The 26,720-nt window shown below is 44.6% G+C and overlaps 1 protein-coding gene across 1 annotated transcript in view; it reads left to right on the plus strand.

Annotated features, from left to right (window-relative positions):
- LOC148453745 (TLC domain-containing protein 4-like) overlaps positions 1-21,643 on the plus strand; it is a 49,163-nt gene extending 27,520 nt beyond the window's left edge. Inside the window, exons 4-7 of the mRNA XM_088461786.1 lie at positions 8,539-8,597; positions 17,602-17,696; positions 18,775-18,848; positions 19,536-21,643. Coding sequence (XP_088317912.1) covers positions 8,539-8,597; positions 17,602-17,696; positions 18,775-18,848; positions 19,536-19,821 — 514 coding nt within the window. The 3' untranslated portion in view covers positions 19,822-21,643. The remainder of the gene's footprint in view (positions 1-8,538; positions 8,598-17,601; positions 17,697-18,774; positions 18,849-19,535) is intronic.
- The last annotated feature ends 5,077 nt before the right edge of the window (positions 21,644-26,720 follow it).

The following is a 26,720-nucleotide window of genomic DNA, read 5'->3' on the forward strand; positions in this document are numbered from 1 at the left end:
TTTGTATAGTTTTTCTGTTTTCGCACCGGACAATAAAGTTTTGATCGATTCGATTATTTGAAATAAAAATATTGTACTTAGTAGACTTTGGGGGACATTCAGAGTCGGTCGCAAGCGTTCGCAACCGACTCGATGTTGCCCCACTGGGCATGCGCACGATGGAGCCGGCTCCATTGTGCGCATGCACGAGACCCGGTTAGCGACGGACGCTCCGTCGCTAGGGGTCTCGCAGCAGACTGGGAGAGCTGTTGATGGTGAGTGATAGCTCGCCCCGTTTGGGAGGCGGGCAGGGGGCGTGCCTGTCCAAACGGAGGTGTTCCCGCTGGAACGCTTGCCGTTTGGGGGCGACCCAACTGACATCATTGCTGATGTCAGTGGGCAGCTCCCTGGGGCTTACAAGTGCCCAGACCCAACCTTAGGGTCTGGTCGTAAGCGCCCCGATGGTCGCGATGGTCTTGACCATCGCGACCATCACCCATGTCGGTCGCTAGAGCTGTGGGTGTTCCTTTTTTTTTTTCAATTTCTTTCTATTTCCTTATTTCCTCCTTCGCTCTTCCTATCTATCCCGGCTGTTTGTTCAGGATACTCTGCCTCAGGCGTCTTCAGGACAACTTTGGAAATAGTTTACACGTCCTAGCGTTTGTGAATCCTGTCTAATTATCATCATCATCATCATTCGTCTCCTTTTATGAAGAAAATTTATTCCTTCATCTTTACAGTAGTCTGGCGGCTCATTCGTCACTGTTCATCACATTGCAGGAACTGCACTCACACGCTGTAATGGCAAACGCGCTACAATTCATGAAGCAGGCCTTTAGCTTTGCTTGTTATATTATGACTGCCTATAGTAGCGGTTACTTTTGTCTGCCTTATCTGATCTATAAATGGAGCTTGTGATACATGATGATAAAGATATAGGGGGTAGATTTACTAAGCCTTGGAGACAGAGAGAGTAGTGAGAGAGAAATAAAGTACCAACCAATCAGCTCCTATCTGTCACTGTGCAGGCTGTGTTTCAAAAATGACAGTTAGGAGCTGGTTGGCTGTTGCATTATCCACGTCACTTTATCTCCATCCAAGTCTTAGTAAATAGCCCCCATAGTGAGCAGGGACGACTTTATCTGCCTACTGTAAGTGTATATAGGTGGAGTATTGTGGCTGCTGTCAGATGTAAAATGGGGTTACATTTATGCAGCGAGACTGGTAACACCGGTCCTGAGTTTGCAATTTTTTTTAAGGTTTTCATAGATGTATTTTGCTCCTGGAACATCAGCTTTGAGGCGCCAGCAATAAAGAGCAGCAAAAAAAAAAACCTGACCTGATTGAGCAAAATGAGTTATATTTTTGAATTCACCATGCACTAATTATAAAAGATCACCTAAAAAACAACCTTTAACCTCAAAAATAATAAGTGTTCTGTTCTGGAGCGGGGATCGGCTGCCTTCATATTACTCGGAGTAACTGGGGAGGAGATTCCGCTACAGCAGTGGTCCGGGAACAGGGGTAAATTACCCCACATGGGGTAAAACTGAAATTCCTGGGGGTAATGGATGGGCAGCCGGGCATGCATATGAATCATTCTATAATATAGAATGATTCATATGCATGCCCGGCTGTGCCGCAGGGAGGCTGTAAGCCGGACGCCCGCTCCTTCCCTGCAGCGCCGCGTTAGCCGGAGGCTGAGGTTCTCTTCTGAACTCCAGCTTCCGGCTCTCTCCATGCGCACTATGGGAGAGACGTCATGACGTCTCTCCCATAGTTCCGAGGAGCAGCCGGGCTAATTCCCTTGCAAGAGGAAACCCATGGCGCCCATTAATTAACGCCAGCTGTCGCAAACGTCATAATTAGTATCAGCGCGTGCGCCAGCCCCATGCTAGGTGCTAGAGATCCGTCAGAACCAGACGTCCCTTCCCTGTACACACGTCGCTGAATCGCACAGAGATTCGTAAACACGCCCACAACACGCTCCCATGACACTCTGTGCGCTAACATTGTTACCACCCTGAAACGCCTAATTTCAGGGAAAGACAGATTGTTCCGAGTTCTACCTGCTCACCATTGGACGGAAATAAGCAAAGCTGGGTGTGGTGTGATTTGTCGACAGTGATCATGTTAACATAAGAACGTCGACATGGTCGAACTGTTGTCTTGCAGCGTGCCGACTTGGTTGAACTGACAACAGTGACCGTGTTGACGTTCATCGTGTCTACGGGATGTTATGTCGACATGATAAACTGTGGACAAACCGTCCCTGGTGGCCCAGTGGTCACTTGCCTTCTCCTGGTACCAGCGGCGGCTCTATCGTCTTATTCCAGGTCCCGTAGGTCACGTGACAGTCACTTTCGGCGCGGATCCGTGATGCTCCAGCGTGCCGGTAAGTATTTCTCCCCTCATCCCTAACCGTCTGCATCCACAGCATGTCTTCATTTCACATGGCGACCGGTCCGATGTCGACATTGTGAATATATCGACATTCATGGATGTCGACCTGTTGCCTGTCGACAGTTTGAACCTTGTTGACATTCTAATGACAACATTGTAGTGTGACCACCTTCCGTCCGTATACCTGCAGAAATAACGTAAATCCACATGTGTTCAACTGGGAATCAGCCCGATAAGGAGAATGACATTTTCTGCTGTTTTCAGGGATAAAGGGAACGGAGCTTGTTCTCCCCAATTATGATTATAAATGGAGAATAAAGGAGTCAAACGTTATAGAACACCCTAATTTCCCAGTTTGTATTGAAATTATACGCAGTTTAATGTCTTGGTGTAGTCTGATTTTTTATTTTTTTTAAATCTGTTTTTTATTAAAGGAGAATGCAACAAGTAGATACGTTGTAATATCTGTACGGGAGAGGCAGATAATATACATGCTTAGCAATATGTGATGGACACACATCATCACTATGCTAACATATGCAAACATGGGGAAAGGGGATGAAAAGAAACAGGGTAAGGTGGGGGAAGGGGATGAGAGTTTGGGATCACAGCACAGGACTATTGATGAGGATGTGCACTCTGAGATGACAGCACAAAACTAATAAACAATGGGGTTTATGTATCAAGCAGGGAAAAGCGTGGAGAAGTTGCCCATAGCAACCAATCAGCTCTTACCTATTATTTTATAGACTGTACTCGATAAATGCTACTTCAAAGCTGATTGGTTGCTATAGGCAACCTCTCCACTGGTCCACTTCTCCACGCTTTTCACTGCTTGATACATACACCCTAAGGGAGATAAAACAGGATTCAAGAGAATCATATTGTTTACCAAAATTTAAACAAATGTTTTGACTCATCAGAGTCGCCGCCTTCTGCAGATATAACCGCCAAACACACGTGTGGCATCTTTCTGCAATTTGAATCGCATATTGGCCCTGATTCAGAGCCGGTTGCTCTGACAGAGCGCTCGCTCTGAATCAGGGCCGGTCTTTTTTTTTTTTTTTTTTTTTTTAGAATGGCCTCCTGGCCGCTCGCATAGCTGTGGATGACCACCCACAGCTATAGCGAGCGGCCAGGAAGATGGTCGCGATGGTAAAGACCATCGGGCTTGCGACGAGACCCTTGTGGTAGGGTCTCGTTGCGGCAAACACCAGAGAGATTTTGGCTCTAACAGAGCCGAAATCTCTCCCGCTGACATCACTCGTGATGTCAGTGGGGCCGGCCCCAAATGGAGGCGTTCACATGGGAACGCCTCCGTTTGGGCAGCCACCCCCCCCCGGCCCGCCCACCAAAGGGGGCGTGCTGTCACTCAACATCGACAGCACACCCCCTTTGGTACGAGACCCGGAGCGACTGCCCGTCGCTATATGGGTCTCGCACATGCGCACGACGCAGCCGGCTCCGTCATGCGCATGCGCTCTGGGCCACAATTGACCTGGTTGCGAGCGCTCAGCGCTTGCGACCGGGTCTGAATCTGGCCCATTGTTCGGGAAGTTGTTCCCAACACTGCTGCAGAAGTTCCCATTAGATGTGTTGCACTTTATCGTTTGCTTTGATTCCATCCTTCCGCATTGTTTATCCCAAACCAGCTGGATGGGACTTAAGTCTGGAGATTGTGCGGCCATTCCCTGATGTCAAGCCTACCGACTCGTTCTTTTCTGACATACTGTAGGGCAGGGGGTCAGGGAACTTTTTTTTTTTACCTTTTACCCCAAAATATATTTAGATACGCCGACTTGATTTGAAAGGAAGGAAATCCTATAGCAGTGCCCCCATAGTTATGCCCCTATAGTGCCGCTTGTACAAAAAAAAAAAACTTCCCTTAATCCCCGCTCCTGCATCCACCGCTGTCCTGTCCGCCTGGCTGCTCCTCGGCACTGAGGTAGAGACGTCATGGGATCTCTCCCATAGTGGGCATAGAGAGAGCCGGAAGCTGGAGTTCAGAAGAGAACTCCAGCCTCCGGCTAACGCGGCGCTGCAGGGAAGGAGCCGGGCGCCCGCTGGTAATAACATCTCAGCGGGCGTCCGGCTTAGAACCTCCCTGCGGCGCCGTGCTGGCGGTCGCTGACGCCGGGTGCAGCGGGTGCGCCGCTGCACACGGCGCCAGTGACGTCCATTCCTGGGGGTAATGGATGGACAGCCGGGCATGCAATGATTCATAAGCATGCCCGGCTATCCGTCCATTACCCCCAGGAATTTCAGTTTTACCCCAAATGAGGTAATTTACCCCTGTTCCCCGACCACTGCTGTAGGGGCTGATTCTGAGTCTTCTGCAAAGAGGCTGCAGCTGTGGGCGCCTGATTTATTACTTTTTGCAATTGCGAGAATCCAATGTGCATGTGCAAGAGGAAAGCCGCGCCACCCATTAATTTTATACCGGCTGCCCTAATAACACTCCCACAGGTAAGGATAGTTACATTCGATGACATTTTCACCGCCCGGTTCCTGCCCCAAAAATGCACAGGTCAGATCTGGCCAAGTTGCATCCGACACAGATTAGAATGGGCATCCGCAAAAATGCCTAAATTCTCGCATCTGCGCATGCGCTGTATCTAAAATCTCCCCATGTGCTAGGTGAACTGGCCATCTCATAATCAGGCCCATCGCCTGGAGATACGTTTTGGGTCATTATCTTGCTGTAGGATGAGCCCATGACCAACTAGGTGGAGACCAGAGGGTATTGCATGGCGCTGTAAAATACTATGGCAGCCCTTTTTGGTTCAGGGAGCCAGTCATTCTGTGCAAGTCGCTGACTCGGATTCAAGAAAAAGAGCCCCAGACCATCGCGCTCCCTCCTCCATGTATGACCGTTGGTGTCACAGGGGTTTAAGGGTAGATGTACTAGGCCATGGAGATAAAGTACCAACCAATCAGCTCCTAACTTTCATTTTATAGGGTGTGTTTGAAAAATGAGTTAGGAGCTAATTGGCTGGTACTTTATCTCTCTCTCCACTTTATCTCTCTCCAAGGCTTAGATCATAAACCCCTTATTTACTAAGAGTCGGTTTGTAAAAGTGGCATTCCCCAAAGTGCTTAAACCCAAAATTTAAAATGTCAATGCTTTTTAATCGCAAAACCCTGCACGCTGAGGAACAATGCTTTTGGCCCTGCGTGATGAATCAAAGGTTTACAATTTTAGGGGTCTATTTACTAAGCAGTGTTAGGAGACAGAGTGATAAGGTGCCAGCCAATCAGCTCACAGGCTGTGTTTGGAAAATGACAGTTGGGAGCTGATTGGCTGGCACCTTATCACTTTCTTATCACTTTTCACTCTGTCTCCTAACACTGCTTAGTAAATAGACCCCTTTAATTTTTCTGTTCATAAGCTCTTCTTCCAGCCTTTACCAGCCCACTGCGGTGCTCATAGCCCCGGCAAGCCTCTTTGTCATTGCTGCAGAACAGCTGTAAGTTCGTAACCCATTCATTGTTCCCTGAAAAAGGCGCAAAGGCTGTCAACTATGGCTTTTAAAGCCTAATCCATTGTAATAACTAAACTTTTTGTTATTAATTTTATTAGCTTTATTGATGTGGCACCGCCAAGCGCCGTACAGGAGAAAATACAATGGTAAGAACAAATAATGGGGTCAATCCAAATAAGTACCGGGGAAACTGCACGGCAATTCGCCACCCTCACGACCCGACCTCACCCCAGACTCGCACATTTTTGCCTGCACCTAATTGTATCGAGCCAAATATATTTTAATAAGGTTAATACACACAATACACAGAGAAATATAAAACAGTGATATAATTATACAGTGACTGTAATTAGCTAACGCTAAATAAATGAACCATTTTACTCAATGAGCCAGTGGTAGGGAGGACAGGAAGGAATAGAGTCACACTGACTGTGAGTGCGATCAGACTGTGAGGTAAAATGTGGCATGCTGGGGACCAGGCCTCATGTTGTACCATGTGTGCTGTACAGATGGACAGCAATGATATATGTGTGACGAGATAAACACAAGACATCAATACAGCGTTACTAGCCTGTCTATGCTTCTTTCTACATGATCATTGCTTGCTGGCGCCCTCTTTGTGTCTCGCCTTCTTACATTCTGTCTCTGCCCCCCCTCACATTCCCTCCATTTTGTACTGATCTCCCCCTGTTTGTGTGATGCTTCTCCTTTTGTCTTGTTCATCCATTTTCTCAAGACTTCAGTTTAGAGGTTTTTTTTTTTTTAACATTCTTTTTGAAGTGAAATGTCAGTCTGTTGTATTGATAGTAGAGATGAGCGTTTAGGATTTGCTGAAAACCGTATATATCCGATCTTTGGGGTTCCGAGTCGAACCTGGTGTGAAGTTTGGATCTCAAAAACGTTTCTCTGGCGTTTTGTGTTGCATGTAAGTCCCTCCCTGGTGATTTCAGGCGCCATTTCACACAGGAGAGTGTATGGAGCCGGTGTGAGCTGTAGTTCATGCTGCAATACTACATACTGGTCGCCATTAGAGAGAATTGTAGGTAGATGGAATGGGTGGGAACAGTGGCGCCATCGGGTGTGGCGACACCTGGTGCTGCACTATGAACCCCGCACGCGTGCCGATAAGGTGGTGTGGCCTTGTCTTCCTGAGGCCACACCCCCTGTTCTGTGCAGTTTCAAAGGCTTGACCGCATGTCACGCCCCCGTTCACGTCACGCTGGGGGCTTTCCCATCACACTGGTGAGAGGCTGGACAGACCCCCCAGCCTCTCACCTGACACAGGGGGTGGTGTAATGGATGACACGCGCTGGTGTGCGTCATCCATCACAGCCGATCGGTGACACCATCCGAGAGGGGTGACTCCAAAATAGCAGAGCAGCTCTGCTATTTTGGTGTCACCCGGTGCGGCCCGTATGCCCCTTGTGGGTGGGAAGCGTGTAAAAGACTGCAGGCATCTTTGTCATTGTGTATCTTTGTGATACACTAGCTGGCGCCTGCAATCCACTGCAAACATGATCTTGTGTATGTTTGTTAGAAGTGAACTTGAAGTGCGCTGCACTTACAAATTGAGGGGTCTATTTACTAAGCAGTGTTAGGAGACAGTGAAAAGTGATAAGGTGCCAGCCAATCAGCTCCCAACTGTCATTTTTCAAACACAGCCTGTGAGATGGCAGTTAGGAGCTGATTGGCTGGCACCTTATCACTTTTCACTCTTCACTTTTCACTTCTCCTAACACTGCTTAGTAAATAGACCCCTAAATTTCATAGATGTGCTAATTATTCTTTTAAACCGTCATGTGTTTGTACCGCTGCTCCGTCACTTAGCTTAGCCAGTCAGCTCGCTGCAGCCTTTGGCCAATATGGCTGAAAACAATATTGTGAGCTGTGAAGTGGTTAAAACTGACGGGAATTGTTTGAAAATTAATGTTATCGGTGTTTTTAATACTGTAGGAACATAAACAGGTTACATGATTTTAGCTGTTTCCATCAATTTTTATGGAAATCCAGATACAAAACCAAAACACTTGAGGGTGGTTTTGCCAACACCAAATCCAAAACATGACGATTCAATGACGGGGGTCTGTGCACATCTGTAAGATATATTGGTTGTCACTGTCTAATGCCGGCCATACACGGTGCGGTTTTGAAACGTCACGATGTGTTGTGCGATTTCCCTTCAGATTCTTCCATTAAAATTCTCTGTATGATTGTACATACGATCATACGATACCGATGTATCACATTGTAAACAATAGATCGCAATCTTACGGTTTTGCCGTAAGATCTACGATCCAGCTACACGACGATGGGGACGCGCATCGGCATCGTAAACATACAGAATCCACACACATTCTACACACTTGATCGTTACAATTGATTGAAATCGCCCGCAACGTGCAAAAAAAAAGCACCGTGTATGGGTCGCTTAAGATATGGTGGGAGCAGTCCCATCAGAGTCCATTCATTCAACTAGTAAAGCACTTCCCAGGTGTTAGCAGATGTGAAGCGCGGTAGCAGCGGATGAGTGTGAGTGAGCCCTATGGCCCTTCTGCTTTAGAGCAAGTACCTGTGTATATGTGCTTTATCTGCGTGTGACTATTCATTCCCTCCTCTCCCTCTTTGGGCCTCAAATATGTACACACATCCTCTAATCTCCCTGTTCTCATTTTAGGGGTGATCCTGTCCAAGTGAAAATGAATGTTGCAATCACCTCCGGCTACCTCGTTTATGGTAAAAGAAAACTCTAAATAATTATAAATAGACATGTCAGCAATTAGGATGTAGTTGTTGCCTACGCACAGTGGAGGGAGCCATTTTGTGGGCTTAACTAGAACCGATGAGGATGCGGCCTGTCAACTCACTTGGAACAGGTGCGGCAGCCATTTTATGAGGTGAGACAACGTGTTTGTTATTATTATGGTTTATTTAGCACCATCTATATTGGGCAGTGCTGTACAAAGAATGTACCATATTCTTTCACTAGGTACTATTGGCAGGATGCATTATCATAAATATTTGTCTAGCAAACACACAAAATGGCTACCTCTGCTATGTGTAGGCAACAGGTGCACTTTTAAACTTGAATACAGAAAGTTCAAAATGGCGTCATGTGCGTAACTGGGGGATAAAAATTCTGAAGTGACTTTATCTGGCAGGTGGAGATGAGCTCCGTTCCATGACAGCTGCTACCTTATTACTTTGGATCAGGTTATGCATCAAGTGGTACTGGGCTACTACAGATGTGTCCTTGCACATCTTTGCTGAAGTTGTGCCAAAAAGCCCCTCTAAGCGCGGCAGGTCCCGTGAGACCGAGCTAACGTCTTTTGTTTGCTGATACGACGAGGACGCACCAGCAGACTGTGCTGATTCATATGATATGCGACACTTCTATGTCTGTGTGCGACTGAGCCCCTGAATCAGTATGTGAAGGGCTACAACCTAGCGGCTTCAGCTTTTTATCATTCCAAGTTCCGCTGTGCTTTAAATACAGACTCTGGTGCACACAGTTATACAAGTGTCGCTTATCAAATTAATCAGCACAGTCTGCTGGTGCGTCCTAGTAGCATCGCATTGCGACTTAGACGCATTTTCAGCAAAAAAGACGCCCAACGCTCGCAGAGTTGCGCGGGACCTGGTGGCTCACTCACGGCAGGCAAGTTATGCTGCATGGCGTATTGAGGCTACATGTATGAGGACACATCTGTAGTAACACACTAATGAGAGAGCATCATTTATGTCTCTCTGAGTGCAGCCTTTGTTGAAGAGGAACCCTGCCCTAAAAATTGTCATACTTTAATCTACTGAGGTTCTTAATGCCCGTAGTATTTCCAAGCGGCTCTGCTATGTGTTCTTACTGCTGTCCTGTTTCCAGCGTCTCATTTGCATGAACGATCAGTACTCAGGGATGGAGCATTAATGAATTAATTCAGACAGGCTTGTAGTTAGGGTACTGAGAATAGTGTGTGTTTGTGTATGGGGGGGGGGGGGGGGGAAGGTTGGTTAGATGTATCAAACCTTGGGAAGAGATAAATTACCAACTAATCAGCTCCTAACTGTCAGTTTACAAACACAGCCTGTAATATGGCCGTTAGGAGATGATCGGTTGGTACTTTATCTCTCCATTTTATCTCTCTCCAAGGTTTGATACATCTCCCACTGGGAATGTAAGGGGCCTACAGGGATCCTGGATGTCTGGCACCATACAGATAAGGTATGTCTTTATTTATTTTTTTATCATGTTTACTGAACTCCACCCATACAACTTCTCCTTGTTTAGGATATAATTTTACTAACTTGTTCCGCTCCCTAGCCACAGCCCATTTCTTATCGTCAGCAAATCTCTTGATTGTGAACTGCAAGTCTTCCTAATGCTCACACAGCTCCTACCCCCTATGGTTTTTTTCCCAGGGCTGTGAGGAGAATGAAGGAGACCAGGGAACAATGACTGCAAATAGGAGCTATCAGGCCACAGCTAGAAGGAGGAGCACGTTAGTGAACGTTTAAGGGGACAGTAGTCACTGCATATATTATATATACACACATACATACAGTCAGGTCCATAAATATTGGGACATTGACAGAATTTTTATATTTTGTCCTCTATTCACCACCACAATGGCTTTGAAATGAAACAAACAAGATGTGATTTAACTGCAGACTTTCAGATTTAATTTGAGGGTAATTACATCCAAAATCAGGTGAACGGTGTAGGAATTACAACGGTTTCTATATGTGCCTCCCACTTTTTAAGGGGCCAAAAGTAATGGGACAAACTAAACAATCCTAAATCTAACTTTCACTTTTTAATACTTTGTTGCAAATCCTTTGCAGGCAATTACAGCCTGAAGTCTGGAACGCATAGACATCACCAGACGCTGGGTTTCATCCCTGGTGATACTCTGCCAGGCCTATACTGCAAATGTCTTCAGTTCCTGCTTGTTCTTGGGGCATTTTTCCTTCAGTTTTGTCTTCATCAAGTGAAATGCATGCTCAATCAGATTCAGGTCAGGGGATTGACCTGGCCATTGCATAACATTCCACTTTTTAGCCTTAAAAAACTCTTTGGTTGCTTTTGCAGTATGCTTCGGGTCATTGTCCGTCTGCACTGTGAAGTGCCGTCCAATGAGTTCTGAAGCATTTGACTGAATATGAGCATATAATATTGCCTGAAACACTTCAGAATTCATGCTGCTGCTTTTGTCAGCAGTCACATCATCAATAAATACAAGGGAACCAGTTCCATTGGCAGCCATACATGCCCACAGCATGACACTACCACCACCATGCTTCACTGATGAGGTGGTATGTTTTGATTCATGAGCAGTTCCTTTCCTTCTCTTCTCTTCCCATCACTCTGGTACAAGTTTATCTTTGTCTCATCTGTCAATAGGATGTTGTTCCAGAACTGTAATGGCTTTTTTAGATGTTGTTTGGCAAACTCTAATCTGGTCTTCCTGTTTTTGTGGCTCACCAATGGTTTGCATCTTGTGGTGAACCCTCTATATTCACTCTTGTGAAGTCTTCTCTTGATTGTTGACTTTGACACATATACATCTACCTCCTGGAGAGTGTTCTTGATTTGGCCAACTGTTGTGAAGGGGTTTTTCTTCACCAGGGAAATAATTCTTTTGTCATCCACCACAGTTGTTTTCCGTGGTCTTCCGGGTCTTTTGGTGTTGCTGAGCTCTCTGGTGCGTTCTTTCTTTTTAAGAATGTTCCAAACAGTTGATTTGGCCACACCTAATGTTTTTGCTATCTCTCTGATGGGTTTGTTTTGATTTTTCAGCCTAATGATGGCTTGCTTCACTGATAGTGACAGCTCTTTGGATCTCATATTGAGAGTTGACAGCAACTGATTCCAAATGCAAATGTCACACCTAGAATCAACTCCAGACCTTTTACCTGCTTAATTGATAATGAAATAACGAGGGAATAGCCCACACCTGTCCATGAAATAGCTTTTGAGTTGATAGTCCCATTACTTTTGGCCCCTTAAAAAGTGGGAGGCACATATTGAAACTGTTGTAATTCCTACACCGTTCACCCGATTTGGATGTAATTACCCTCAAATTAAATCTGAAAGTCTACATTTAAAGCACATCTTGTCTGTTTCATTTCAAAACCATTATGGTGGTGAATAGAGGCCAAAATCTGAAAATTCTGTCAATGTCCCAATATTTATGGACCTGACTGTATGTGTATGTATATTAATATATATGTGTGTATATGTATATGTATATATATATATATATATGTGTGTGTGTATATGTGTATGTATGTGTATGTGTATGTATGTATATATATATATATATATATAAATATATATATATATAATGCAGTGACTACTATACTTTTAAGCATACACTATACAGAGAGAGAGAGATAGATATATCACTGTATGTACGTCGGCAGTATAACACGCTGACCACTGATACTGTTCAATATATATGTTAATTGAAGCAATATTGATGTGTATAATAATAATTAAATTAATGTGGAAGAGATCTACTCGGGACGCGGCATCTGCACGCTCGAGAGACACACTCTTCTCCATAATTTAGTACCCGTGTACAGATATTGCAACACAAGGGATAGGGGCCTTGATTTGAGACACCGGACATTAGGAAATTACACTCTGACCCGCAGTTCAGTACCCGTACAAAGGGGCTGCATTATACAGGGGATGATCGGTTTGAGTCCACTACGGAACGTGTAGTATTGCGGTGTTAAGGGAAGGAATACACACGTCCAATGATCAGGAGCACTCAGGATGTTTAGCACTAATGAACTGAACCACAATGAGTATCAATTGCATACTGTTTGTAGTGATTTACACATGCAGCACTAAAAGCAATTGAACATTACCTAACAAGGCATGTAGAAAATAGTACCTGTTATATATATATGTTCATGTTGTTAGTGTGTTAAATGACCTATCCATTAGCAGATAAATGTGAAAGATGAACGATTTATCGTTCATTCTGAACGATTTATCGTTCAGTCGTTCAAATTATCTGCTAATGGATAGGCTCTGAACGATAAAAATGTGCACTCCCGCGGCCGACAAATTTGGTCTTTTATCTCTCCAACATGTTGGTCAATCATCGTTTATCGCTGACAGATATTAGAAATATATGTTGCGGTAAACGACGAACGTTTTTTTTTTTTTTATGTAAATGACTAGAAACATAAAAAAAAATTCCACTCCCAGAATGATGTCATGCAATATTGTTCGTCGTTTGCAAAAATATCTGTCACAGCAGCCCCAGGCATTTTCAAAAGCTAAATCTTTTGTCTATCAGAAAGATCTGCTAATGGATAGGCCCCTTTAGAGAAACACAAAACATTTCAGCTATTTAGCTCTCACTTAATCTGACACTTATTTCTGTTACAATTGTTTCAGTTTGTAAGAAACAGCAACTGTGTATCTGAACGAAATGCTGATATACCGTGTGGTATGTGTAATGCTGGGCATACACGGCCAGATAAAATGTCTGTCAGACCGACAGACATTGTATCTGACCGGCTGCCAGCCGCAGATGTCCGCGGCATACACTGTGAGAGGAATCTCAGTGTATAGCCCGACATCCGCGGTCCGCCCCCGGGGGAGGAGACATTTCCCTGTTCCTTCCGTAGGAAGGAACAGACATTTCCTGTGTTCCGTAGGAAAGAACACAGGAAATGTCTGTCTGTCGGCCGCGCTAGGCATACACTGCCCGATGCGGCCGACAGTTACCGGGTAAATATCGCATCGGACGGGCATACTGGACAATCCAGCATGCCCGACCAAGCAATATTTAACCCTCGGTCGCCCCCCCCACGCTACAATTATCGCAGCGATCCGTCGATATCGGGCGGATCGTCCCGATAATTGCAGCGTGTATGGCCAGCATTAGGAATTTATACCTGTTCACAACAACTCGATTACCCAGATAGTATTATATGCTCTGTGTACCTATAAATATAAGGATTATTTATTACCTTCATATTAAATCAATTAAGGATAATATCCTGTTCCTAACGTCCTATACTATAAGGATTATTTATTGCTTTCACATCTATTACCTAGTTAACCCTCTCAGGTAACTCACACTATTGTTTATATGATGATAATTAAACTATAGTGATTGAGTAATACTCGATTTCCTGACAGGAGGATCAAGTTCTATCAAATATACAGTATAATAAATGAAGATGTGTTACATCTAAAACAATACACAATCTTCCTATATAACAGCATTAAACAGTGAGTCAGTGTGTAGTTTTTACTTATTAATTTTTTCTTTATTTGTTGAATATATTCAATGTTTTAATATTTTACTAGACAGTTTTTTAAATAATTTAAACAATAAAAGTTACATTTTATAACATTGTAGTCATTGTGTGCCAGTGCAGGACGTCTTTTCTTCTTTCCGCTCTTGGATATTTGTATATGAGAGCTGTAGCTCTCTGGCACCCATTATTATTTGCCCTCCAGAGAGTTATTGAAAAGGAGAGAATAATCTGTAAGAGTATACAACTTTCTATTACAGATATAAAATACCCACATCTATGGAGAATAGATTCTGTAACACGTGTCTATGCTTCTCTGGGCCAGAGCATGGGAGCTCAGGTTTAGACTGGACGATTACAGGTCTACACTGGCACCAACAGCTTGCCCTTGAAAAGCTTTGTGATCGCCGAGAGCTCTCATGGTGTTAATCCAGTGAATAGAATAACAGAAAGTGCTAGTTACAACTCCACCACACATACCACTTTGTGGCATCGTGCACCTAGGTTTGCGCAAATTGTCCCATTATCGGTAGTACATGAATCTGCGCATCAAGATGGCGGCATCAGCAGAGGGTGGAAAATGCATCTGTTTTGGGTGTGATTTCCTGAGGAAAAGGTCTCTGCAGATTAAAGTGATTATCAAATAACATAAGAATAGTACAGGACTCAGACGGGGCACGCTGATGTTCCACTTGTGTGTATATATAAGATAACTTCTACTATAACTAATTTAAAATATCACTTGGCATAAAGACACACATTAAACACAAAAAGATAATCGAGAAATAACAAGTGGAAATACCCTAGAAGCAATATAAATACATTTCCTGGTAGTGAACGGTACATTAAAGGGGGGAGGGGAGAGTGTCTCTGAATTGAAGGGCAAGAACAAAAATGTATAAGTGAAGCTATATATATATATATATATATATATATATATATATATATATATATATAATCTCATTCTGATTAAGGTTTGGCATATAATTGACTGGCATCGGAACCCGGGAAACCAGTCTGATGGTGAAGGTGTTCCTAGATAAATGTGAGCTGGATCCATGAATGTACTTTGAACAGCGCTCACCTTGAGGACAAGATATATAAATGATCTGCGTAACATGTACATAGAGGTTCCCTGGTTAGCGCAGGCTACACAGCCTCTTACCATTTAATGGTTGTATGCGTATTTATGAATGTTATATGCAGTAAAGACCGTTCCGATGTCTGCTCACTCCAATGATTTATATAAGACCTAAAATAGCAGCGTTACCTTAGGAGAAAAAAAAGTAACGTTTATCTAATAAGGGGGGTGAAGGTTAAGGTTAGGCTAAAGCTGGGTACACATCAGACGATCAGCATATGATGCGATGGTCATCTAGATTTCCCTTGAACTGCTGGAAAAACGATATAGTGCAGGGGTTTTCAAACTCTGTCCTCAGGACCCCACACAGGTCACATTTTCCAGGTCAACCAGCAGGTGCACAGGTGTATTCATTAATCACTGACACATTTTAAAAGATCCACAAGTGGAGCTAATTTATTTCACGTGTGATTCTGTGAGGAGACCTGGAAAACATGCACTGTTTGGGGGTCCTGAGGATCGAGTTTGAGAACCTGTGATATAGTGCATACACACTGTGCAATCTTCCAAATGTCCAAACGACTTATCGTGTGTCGTTCGGTCATTTCATCGTTAACAATATAATGTTAACATGTTGCCTGGTCGTCCGGTAGGGCTTACACACTGCACGATATGAACAAAATCGTTACCGAGATTGTCAGATTGAGCTGCATGTTGGGGCGACCTGAAGATGCGATATTCGACGCTGCGGGAGCGCGCATAGGGCCTAATTCAGCGTGGATTGCAGCTGCGTAATCGCACGCAATGACTCTGCGAAGATATGCTAATGTGCTAACATCTGCCACCGCTCAGCCAGCATAGAGACACACACTATTGCCTTCTCACTTCTGTCATACCTTGCATTCCTGTGTAAATATCGGAGAACATCGGCCTCTCACGCACAATTAGAGCAGCACTGACCTGTCTCAGAATTTGCAAGGCTCATCGCACGCGGTGCGCTCTCAAGCTGCGCAGGCAATCGCAATGGCTAATATATGCACGCACATGCCACGGCATTCAAACGGACAAGCACGCCTGCGTTTCTGCAACCACTCCCCCGTCGCCATCCCCAAGCGCTCACTGCCTGTCACTCACTCTGCGATGGATCTACAGTGCGTCTGTAATCGCAGTGCGATCGCCGCGCAAGTGCAGTGGTCGTTCTACGTATGCTGTTGCAATTGCAATCCATGCTGAATCAGGCACATAGTGCGTACACACTTGACGATTTGAACAACTTGTCATTCCAATACGTCGGCATCTGGCATATCTCTCAATATATCGTCTAATGTGTGCCCAGCTTTAGGGTTGAGGTTTGGATTAGGGTTAAGGTTGGGGTTAGGTTAAGATTTAGGCTAAAATAACAGAAAAATAATGCTTCAACATTTTAATGTTGGCATGTTAAATGTCGACCATTTAACCCTGTTGACCTGAATACAATGTCTACAGAATGATGGTCAACCTAATGACCAGGTCGACCTATTGACTGTCGACATTCAGAACCATCCACCGTCTAAGTGTCGGCCTTTTTCTCTGTCGGTCTTGCATACCACACTCCTTCACAAGTTGTTGCAGACATATTTTATGTTGGCAACTCCCAAAACCAAGATGTCTCTTTACTTAATGTACACTTACATGATGATAAATAGGGACATTTGCACAAACAGATTAATACAATATAAAAGGGAACACAAAGTGGCAGATCTTTGTCACAAACATGAAAGAATGAGCCCCTGCGATATACATGTGAGTCTGTGGATAGGAGAACTCCATACTGAACTCAAGGCTGTAGTGCTAACTATGCTGCTCTATAAATGAAAATTAAAATGAAGAGTGCACTGTAGGGCAGCTGCAGGGAACAGGGGGCCAGCCGAATCCTCACATTTAGCCGCCATACGTGACACATTCTCCTCGCCATGGGTGTGCGCTGTGGCTCCCTTGCGATTCCTTATATGGCACCCCTCCAATACAAATATATGTCACAATAATTTGCATGAAAACCAGAGATCATTGTTGCATACTGTATATTTGCAAATATATGCAACAGAGATCATCTGATTTCTATTATCATGTCGTATTGAAATGGTATTGCTGGTCTTCTGCAGTGTGCTGGGGGGACATTTATTCTTGTCTAGATTAAGCCCTTCCCAGTGACAGACTATTAAGTTGATCTGAGTAGCCACTATTTTATATTACAGCCTGTAGTCTGGGACAGAAGGTTTTTCTTAAGTTCACGATCTAGTCACACCTGTTACACTGACCGATTTCAGCACCATTTGCTCATTACCGATTGTACATACGCTTTACTCATTAATACTCAGCGATCCTCCCATGTGCTTGTTTCAGACTTGCTGTTCTTTGCTCGTTTCTGGAAGGAGATGAGAGACCCGTATATGGTTTGTCACCACTTGGCGGTGCTCTATGCCTACGGTTACGTGCTGGTATGTACCGAATGTGATCTCTGGGTTTGCACAGCAATGCGGGCACAGGTGACTGGGCACAGAGGGCCACGGAGAGCTACACTAGGGTCCCACCATATGACAGTGACACAACCCAGCAGTGAGAGGAGGCCAGCATAGTGATCAGTCTTCTGAATAAATGCAGTGCTCCATCCAGAGGGTCCATTAGATTTATGTATAGACCTTGGGATCCGGCAGTGATTGAACCGGCCACTGCTTGGCCTGTATGTTGCTGTTAGTATTACTAATTACAACAGATATAGACAACGCTAAGACAGAGCTTATTCATAATGAAAACACAACTGATGGTTCTGAGACAATCCTGTCCATCATTTTATGCTAAGTGTCATGGTGAACGATAGAAAAAAAATGCCAGATTTTGCTTTTATTAGCTTTTATTTAAAGACCGGTCATGTTTAGTATAAAGGTGTACATAGGAGGGGAATTCTATATTCTTGTTGCAAAGGTGAATACAATGTAAATATACAAGTACAATATAGCTACAACACAACCTAAACAAGTACAATACAATTATACAAATACACTATAGCTGTAATACTACATATAGAAATACTGACTGTACAAATACTATATAACTGCAATACAACATGCACAAATACGGGTTGGGTATGAAATCCCGGCTGTCGGGATGCCGCTGGTCAGAATACCGACAGACAGAATCCCGACACCCTCCCCGGTGCCTAAAAATAACCTCCCCCCCCCCCCCCCCAGTGCCTAAACCTAACACCCCCCCCTCCCCGGTGCCTAAACCTAACCCTCCCCCTAGTGCCTAACCTCTCCCTAGCACCCTGATACTCACCTTCGAGATGCTGGCGGTCGGGATACTGGTGCCGGGCTCCCGACCTGTCGGGATTTCGGCACCGGTATTTAGACCGTCGGCATCTGGCATCCTGCACGACATCCCACAAATACAATACAATTATTCAAATATAACTGCAATACAACATATACAAATACAACTTTACAGCCATCATAATAATGAACTTCCACTAATGGTTCTAAATGTGCCTTCAGCTGTCTGTACCCTTTTCTCTTCCAGAACCGAGGGGTGCTACCATATTTTGCCAATTTTCGGTTGATCTCAGAACTTTCAACGCCATTTGTGAATCTAAGGTGAGAAGAACCTCTGTGAAATGAAACCGCTTTGCTTATAATGGCAACAATTGATTGATGACCCGACTGGGACACTGCAAAGAGGACCAGTTAACTGGTGGTACATACTGATATTGCCTCTGGTACTGGCAAATTATCCAGGTCCACGTGAAATGATTGTTACGCCCAGGAATTATCAGGATAAAATAATCTGATAATTTACGGGCGTCTGACCAGTGTCCTCTTGTGTGTGCACGCCCGTCTGCCTATGCCGATTATTGAGCACACATGTGATCCATTGACTTAACCGGGGCACTGAATGCCCATATCTGGCCAATGTGGCCAGACACAAGTATACCCCACCGGGCATCTGATCTTGTCATGTGACACTCTGCTTAAGCAGCAGACCTGTAATTATTTAATATTAGATCATGTACTATTCTAGTATGCTTGTCAGGAAGATTTGCTTCTCACCTTAAATACTTTTATCATGTTTGCCACTGGCTGTTTATGCAAATCAAAGCGTGGAGACCGATACGGTGACCTTGTAGACATTGTGGGAACACAATTCCTAGCTCGCTGTTCTCTTCTGTAGAGCCGCAGGTAGTAAACCCAATGTTAAAGTCATGTATTGCATCATTAGGTTCTCCTGAACCAACCTAGGGAGGTCTCTGGTAATTCCTAACACATCTCCTTGTTTCACCACAGGTGGTTTCTGGATGTGGTCGGGATGCCACGCTCCTCCAAGCCGGTCCTCCTGAATGGCTTAGCTATGGCCTTTGTGTTCTTTATTGTCCGCATTGCCGTGATTCCCAGCTACTACTCTCAGGTGTTTGCCACGTTTGGCACGGAGGGTTATATCAGACTGGGCATCGGGCCGCAGGTGGCATGGATTGTGTCCTGCGTGATCTTGGACATCCTCAATGTTTTCTGGATGTATAAAATTGCTCGTGGATTTTACCGTGTTGTTAAAGTAAAACCTAAGGAAGCCTAAAGAGAGCCGCACGGGCTGAGATTGTGGACTCTCGTTGTGTCCCGGTCCCGTCTCGTCGTTCTGTGGCTGGGCCACACCCTAGGAGAAAGATAGCCTTCATCAGGGCCTTCCTGTGGAAGAGGCCATTTATGTTTTACCTCAGCAAGTCACATTCTCGGTCTTCCCATATTATGTCAATGAAAATCTGTGCCATGGAATGTCTCCATTCTGTATAAAGCATCCGGTGGGTTGCTTTGTGTGCCCGTTCCAGTAATCCTCTTATGGGACTTTCTTCTGATTAATTTAGCAAACTCAGGCTCACCAGGTGATTCATAAGTATACATTTTGGGTCTGATTTAGAGTTGGACGCCAGTAAGGATAAGCTTCTTTCTGTATCAGGCATGCGCATATAAATGCATGCGAATTTGGAGATTGATGTCATTTGTACGTGCCCTGGAGAGGCAGAAGGGGGCATGCAAGTTCAGTACAGTAGGAGCAGGCACATGTAAGCACAGCACACCCCCTGGAGATGCAGACACATTTTTTTGGGAAGCATATCATTTACAGCTGATAATAATGATCATTTTACTAGTTAAAAAATAAATCTATATAATAAAATCAAGTGCTGCTAAAAAAAAATTACATTGGCACCCGTACATCTTATATCTGATGGGCGCGGTGCAAACGCATGCCGCTGAGATTTAGTAAGACAAATAGAAAAACCTTTCTGCCAAATAGAAAAACCACCTGAAACACCCTCCACCCTATAATCTACTGAGCCATATTTACACTGCCACGCATATTCGCCAGCTGTAAGCACATTCTCAACATGCAGGCACACACATGCAGGACAGTACAAACGTGCACGCCTTGCGCCAGCCTGGTGGCACACTCTGGTGACGGGAGTGCAACTGTAAGAAGGCCCAGGCCCACCGAGGAGATCTCACTGTTTGGTGTGACCAGCCCAGCCTGGCATAGCTTGGTTATCAGTAAAACAGGGGGCGACAATGAGCGTGGAATCCCCCTGCTTTTAGCGGGAAACTAGCCCAGGCTATAGCACTATTTTTTTAAAATGGCAGCCTTTCCGATTGTTCTAAAGTGGCCATTATTTAAAAGGCAAAACCAAACTGATTTTGTTATTGAAATTATTGCCCCTTTAAAATATTGGGCAGACTCGCCGGAATCTCAAAGATGCCTTCCTTGTGCAGGCTGTCACATTTACCCCTTGGACCTTATTAGCAGCAGAGGACTTGTCCTAAACTCTATGATTAGAGATAACACTCGTCAGAGAAGAATGAGCCCCCCCACTCACATACAATGCAAATGATCCATCTTTACCTGTCTCACCTGAAACATTGCTATATGCTCCTGGTTTTCATTCCAGTTGCAATTACTGGTCCTGAACTAAGCAATCATTATCAAAGGAGTAGTTGGTATCAGTTAGTTGGATTGGAAATAAGTCGGAGCAGATCGATTTTGCCCCAGGTTAAATGGGACGTTATGACAGTGTTATATCCCTGATCACTTCTAACAATAATTCTAAATGGAAATTGACAAATTGCCTTAAAATTATATTTTGATCAAGCCCCTCCCATGAATGCTAGCTCCACCCATTGACTGCAGCAAAGAGCATTAGGGGTCTATCTGATAAGCCTTGGATGGAGATAAAGTGAACAGAGATAAAGTACCAACCAATCAGCTCCTAACTCCCATCTCACAGGCTGTATTTGAAAAATGACAGGAGCTGATTGGTTGGGAATTTATCTCAGTTCACTTTATCTTCATCCAAGGCTTAGTAAATAGACTCCTTAGGGGTCTATTTACTAAGCAGTGTTAGGAGACAGAGTGAAATGTGATAAGGTGCCAGCCAATCAGCTCCCAACTGTCATTTTTCAAACACAGCCTGTGAGATGACAGTTGGGAGCTGATTGGCTGGCACCTTATCACTTTCTTATCACTTTTCACTTTATCTCCATCCAAGGTTTAGTAAATAGACTCCTGAGTCACTAGCGTCCTTTTCCCTGAATGTGCCTTAACCTCTACCATTCCTGTTTACAAAATATAGAGACAGTTGGGGTCATTTGTGCAGCCCCTCCGCAGCGAATCAGATCTGCAAATGTCATTATGACGTCATGAGCCGGCAACTCCACTCCCTGCGCATAGTTACAGGGACTGCAGATTATTATTGTCAATCTTTCTGTCATTGATTTTGTAAGACACCAGAGGGCTCCGCAGCGCGGGACAGTAGGGAATCAGGACATACATAAAACAGGGACAAAAAATAGGCAGACATGGAAATGAAATGCAGCCGCTCTCTGATTATATTCAGTCTATCGTTAGATATAATACGTCAGATCTACTGGCTCTCCGGTGCGGAATGCATGACCAATAGATGGATTGTCCAGTTTAGGCCCACATCCAGGGGTGTCTTAAGAGAGGAGGGTGTCCGTGTGCATTCACTGTCCGGTGCCCCCTCCTCTCTCCCTGGCAGCCGACTGACGCGGCTGGCCGGCCACCGCAGCATCAGTTGACTCTTGGCACTAGAGTGGGTCCAGAGTTTACTGCGCATGCACAGATCACCGGAGAAACTGCGCAGCCATCATTTTCCCGGTGATTCCTCACTGTGCATGCGCAAAACGCCGGAAAATGCCCACCGCAGCCATTTTTCCGGCGTTTTGAGCAGTGCTGAGACACTCGACGTAGGACTTTGGAGAGGTAAGTTTTTTAGATAATATGGGTGCCGGATGTGCGGTGCGGGCCCTGCACCCATTATAGATATCCCCTGCCCGCATCTCCCCAAATGGACATGCCACCCCCCAGTGATGTATAACATGGAGGATGTGCTGTCCCTCTGCCAGAAGCCGGGTGCTGTAGAATCATACATTCATTGCAGAGCTCTATTCCAGAAGCCAAAGCTGAAGCCACCTCCGCTTGGGATAATGGGGAGAACCAGAATCCTAGGAGTATATTTACTAAAGTGCGGGTTTGTAGACGTGGAGATGTTGCCCCCTAGCAACCAATCGGATTCTAGCTATTATCTTATAGAAGGTGCTAGATAAGTGATAAGTAGAATCTGATTGGTTGCTATGGGCAACATCTCCACTTCTGTAAACCCACACACTTTAGTAAATATGCCCCCCAAGTGGTAAACACTTCATAAAAATAGCATTGGGTAGGGAGAGGTGACAGCAGCGGGAACGGATGTGGATACAGAGAGTAGTAACATTAGACATCTAGTATAAGGATATCACATGCTTGTTAGTCAGGCTGTATACATGGTAATCACATCATGTATTGCAGTGATTCCCAACCTCGGTCCTCACGGCACACTAACAGTCCTGGCTTTACTGATATCCATGCTAAAGCACAGATGGTTAAATCAAAATAACTGAGGTACTAATTAAGTCACCTGTGCTCAAGTATGGCTATCCTTAAAACCTGGACTGTTAGTGTGCCTTGAGGACCATGGTTGGGAACCCCTGATGTATTGGCTGCTCAAACCTTCTCATTCCAGATAAGCTAGAGCAGAGATTCCCAACCTCGGTCCTCAAGGCACACTAACAGTCCTGGCTTTACTGATATCCATGCTAAAGCACAGATGGTTAAATCAAAATAACTGAGGTACTAATTAAGTCACCTGTGCTCAAGTATGGCTATCCTTAAAACCTGGACTGTTAGTGTGCCTTGAGGACCATGGTTGGGAACCCCTGATGTATTGGCTGCTCAAACCTTCTCATTCCAGATAAGCTAGAGCAGAGATTCCCAACCTCGGTCCTCAAGGCACACTAACAGTCCTGGCTTTAGTGATATCCATGCTAAAGCACAGATGGTTAAATCAAAATAACTGAGGTACTAATTAAGTCACCTGTGCTCAAGTATGGCTATCCTTAAAGCCTGGACTGTTAGTGTGCCTTGAGGACCGTGGTTGGGAACCCCTGATCTAGAGGCTGTATCAGCTGATGGACAGATGTTGGCTTAAATCAGAATTGACCACACATCAGGCCACAAACAATCAAATAGGGCCTTATTCAGAGGTGGACGCAGAACCGATGTTTGCGCAGTTGAGCGATTATTTGCTACTACGTTTGCTCGAAAAGTCCTCGGAACGCTTACTGCGCTTGCCCGAACCATCGTGTGCGTTGACGTACGTATTTGTGTACAACATCGCTATAACTTGAGACAGCCTCTGCAATCCGTGGGCGGTTCAGAGGGGAGACTGGGAGGTGACCTAAGGTCTTCGCAAACGGAGGAGGCATCACGGGAGTGTCGTGGGCGTGTTTCGGCTGCTGCGTTCTCTTTCATAGCACTGTAGCCAAAGAAAGTTTTAAGAAAGTTACAGAGGAGTTTCTGCGCCAGTCATGGGCTGCTCGAGGAGTCGATGTTGCAATCGATGGTGGAGCGATCGGATACACCAGCGCTCAGATATTTAAAGTGGACGTAGCAGGGTTTGTTAAGTCCATTACACGGTAGTGCTCAAGGGGAATGCTCACATCGGCATATTTTGCCCCTGAACTGCATGCTTCTCTGAATCTGGCCCATAGAGAGTATAGCAATTGCTTATTTACTAAAAAAACAAATCCATATTATAAGTAATTGTATAGGGAAAAAGCATTTTGGACTAAACAGCCCTTAATCATAGATGCAAACAAAATACAAATACCTCCATCTGCTAAACATATGAGTACTGCCCCCAGTGGCGGAACGTATTGCTACGGCATTCGGTGCAGCAAATACCTCCATCTGCTGAACATATGAGTACTGCCCCCAGTGGCGGAACTTATTGCTACGACATTCGGTGCAGCAAATACCTCCATCTGCTGAACATATGAGTACTGCCCCCAGTGGCGGAACTTATTGCTACGGCATTCGGTGCAGCTTCTATTGGGCAAGGGGTGAGGAGGTCCTGACAAATTTAGCCCATACTCTCCTTCTCTGAGCAGGAAAGGGGCTTTGGGAGGTCGGAACGGCCTCACTGGACCCTCACCCCAATTTGCTATACGGTATTGCAATGCTGGATTCCGTCCCCGACTGTCCCCTTACCCCCGCAATGAGGCATTTTAAACCACATAACACAATTCTAAATACAAATATAGGAACAAAATAGAGATCGCACGAGGTTCTGTTACTAAATAGTAAATAATTTACTTTTTAAAAAATGAAGGTAAATCTGATTTATATATTATGGAATTTTTTTGTTTTATTTGTGGTTTACATGTATTCAATCCTGAATGAAATGGCAGGGGCTTCCCATTGTGAATTCATACCGGTAGGCATTGTCATGCCCAAGGTAAACCATCCATATTGAGATGGAACCCCGAGGGAAGATCTAAAATACAGCAGAAAGTATTGCACAATATAAAGCTGTGTTATGTTTATACTCTCTATCAGACTGTTTGTGGCCTGGAGCACAATCTTCCTTTCCTTCCAGATATATTTATTTTATTTTTATTATTGTGACCTATATTTTTATATAAATATAAAGTCATTTTAATTCATCTTATTAATACTGTATTTCCCAGTGATATGTGAAATGTAATTTTAAAATAAAACCCATTGCATCTAACAAAACCACGAGATTGGTCTATCATAGAGAAGAACGGCATTTAGGATTTGTTATCATTTGTATTAGGAAGAGAACCGGGTTCTATGCAGCAAAGGACATGCCTGGTCCAATACGTTCTAAATCCATAATGCATGCCTGGTCCAATACGTTCTAAATCCATAATGCATGCCTGGTCCAATACGTTCTAAATCCATAATACATGCCTGGTCCAATACGTTCTAAATCCATAATACATGCCTGGTCCAATACGTTCTAAATCCATAATACATGCCTGGTCCAATACGTTCTAAATCCATAATACATGCCTGGTCCAATACGTTCTAAATCCATAATACATGCCTGGTCCAATACGTTCTAAATCCATAATGCATAAAACAGCAGTGACAAAGTACAACTGAGCCTGTGTCCGTTTCACACGTAACGTTTTTTTCCTGTGTCCGTTTCACACGTAACGTTTTTTTCCTGTGTCCGTTTCACACGTAACGTTTTTTTCCTGTGTCCGTTTCACACGTAACGTTTTTTTTCCTGTGTCCGTTTCACACGTAACGTTTTTTTCCTGTGTCCGTTTCACACGTAACGTTTTTTTCATAGTGGGTAATAAATTATTCTGACCTTTTCCTGTTTAGGCACTTGACGCATTTGACTTTCATACTAATAAAGATAAGACAGAGCTTATTGTGCTGAGCTAATAATAGACAGAACGACAATATTTTCCAAAACCCACCGAGCAGATTATAATTATTATGATGATGAATTTAGCAGCACATCTGACACTTAAATTGGAGAGTGGTAAACTACCAACCAATCAGCTCCTAACTCATTTTTCAAACCCAGGGCCTGATTCAGAGACGGACGCTCTGAAAGAGCACTCCGTCTTGAATCAGTGCGTGTTTTTTTTTTTTGTGCAGCCTCCTGGTCGCTCGCTTAGCTGTGGGTGACCACCCACCGCTATTGCAAGCGACTAGGATGATGGTTGCGATGGTCAAGATCATCGCGACCGTCGGGGCTTGCGACAAGACCCTTGTGGTAGGGTCTCGTGGCCGCTTAGAGCCGGTCTCGTGGTCTATTAGAGCTGGAAGCTCTCCCACTGACATCACTGGTGATGTCAGTGGGGCCGCCCAGAAACGGCAGGTGTTTGCTTGGGAATGCCTGCGTTTGTGAAGCCACCCCACCGCTACGCCTACAAAACGGGCGAGCAGTTGATCAACATCGACAGCTGCCCCTATGTAGTGAGCCATGGAGCGAGAGAATTTCTCTCTCGCTCCGGGGCTTGCACACGCGTAGTGCGGCCGCTGCACCTGCTTGCGAGCGGGTCTGAATCAGGCCCTCAGGCCGGGATGTAGTAATGGGGAAAATG

Source organism: Taudactylus pleione, unplaced genomic scaffold (genome assembly GCF_031769625.1).
Source record: "Taudactylus pleione unplaced genomic scaffold, aTauple2 ptg001101l, whole genome shotgun sequence".
Taxonomy (NCBI): Eukaryota; Metazoa; Chordata; class Amphibia; order Anura; family Myobatrachidae; genus Taudactylus; species Taudactylus pleione.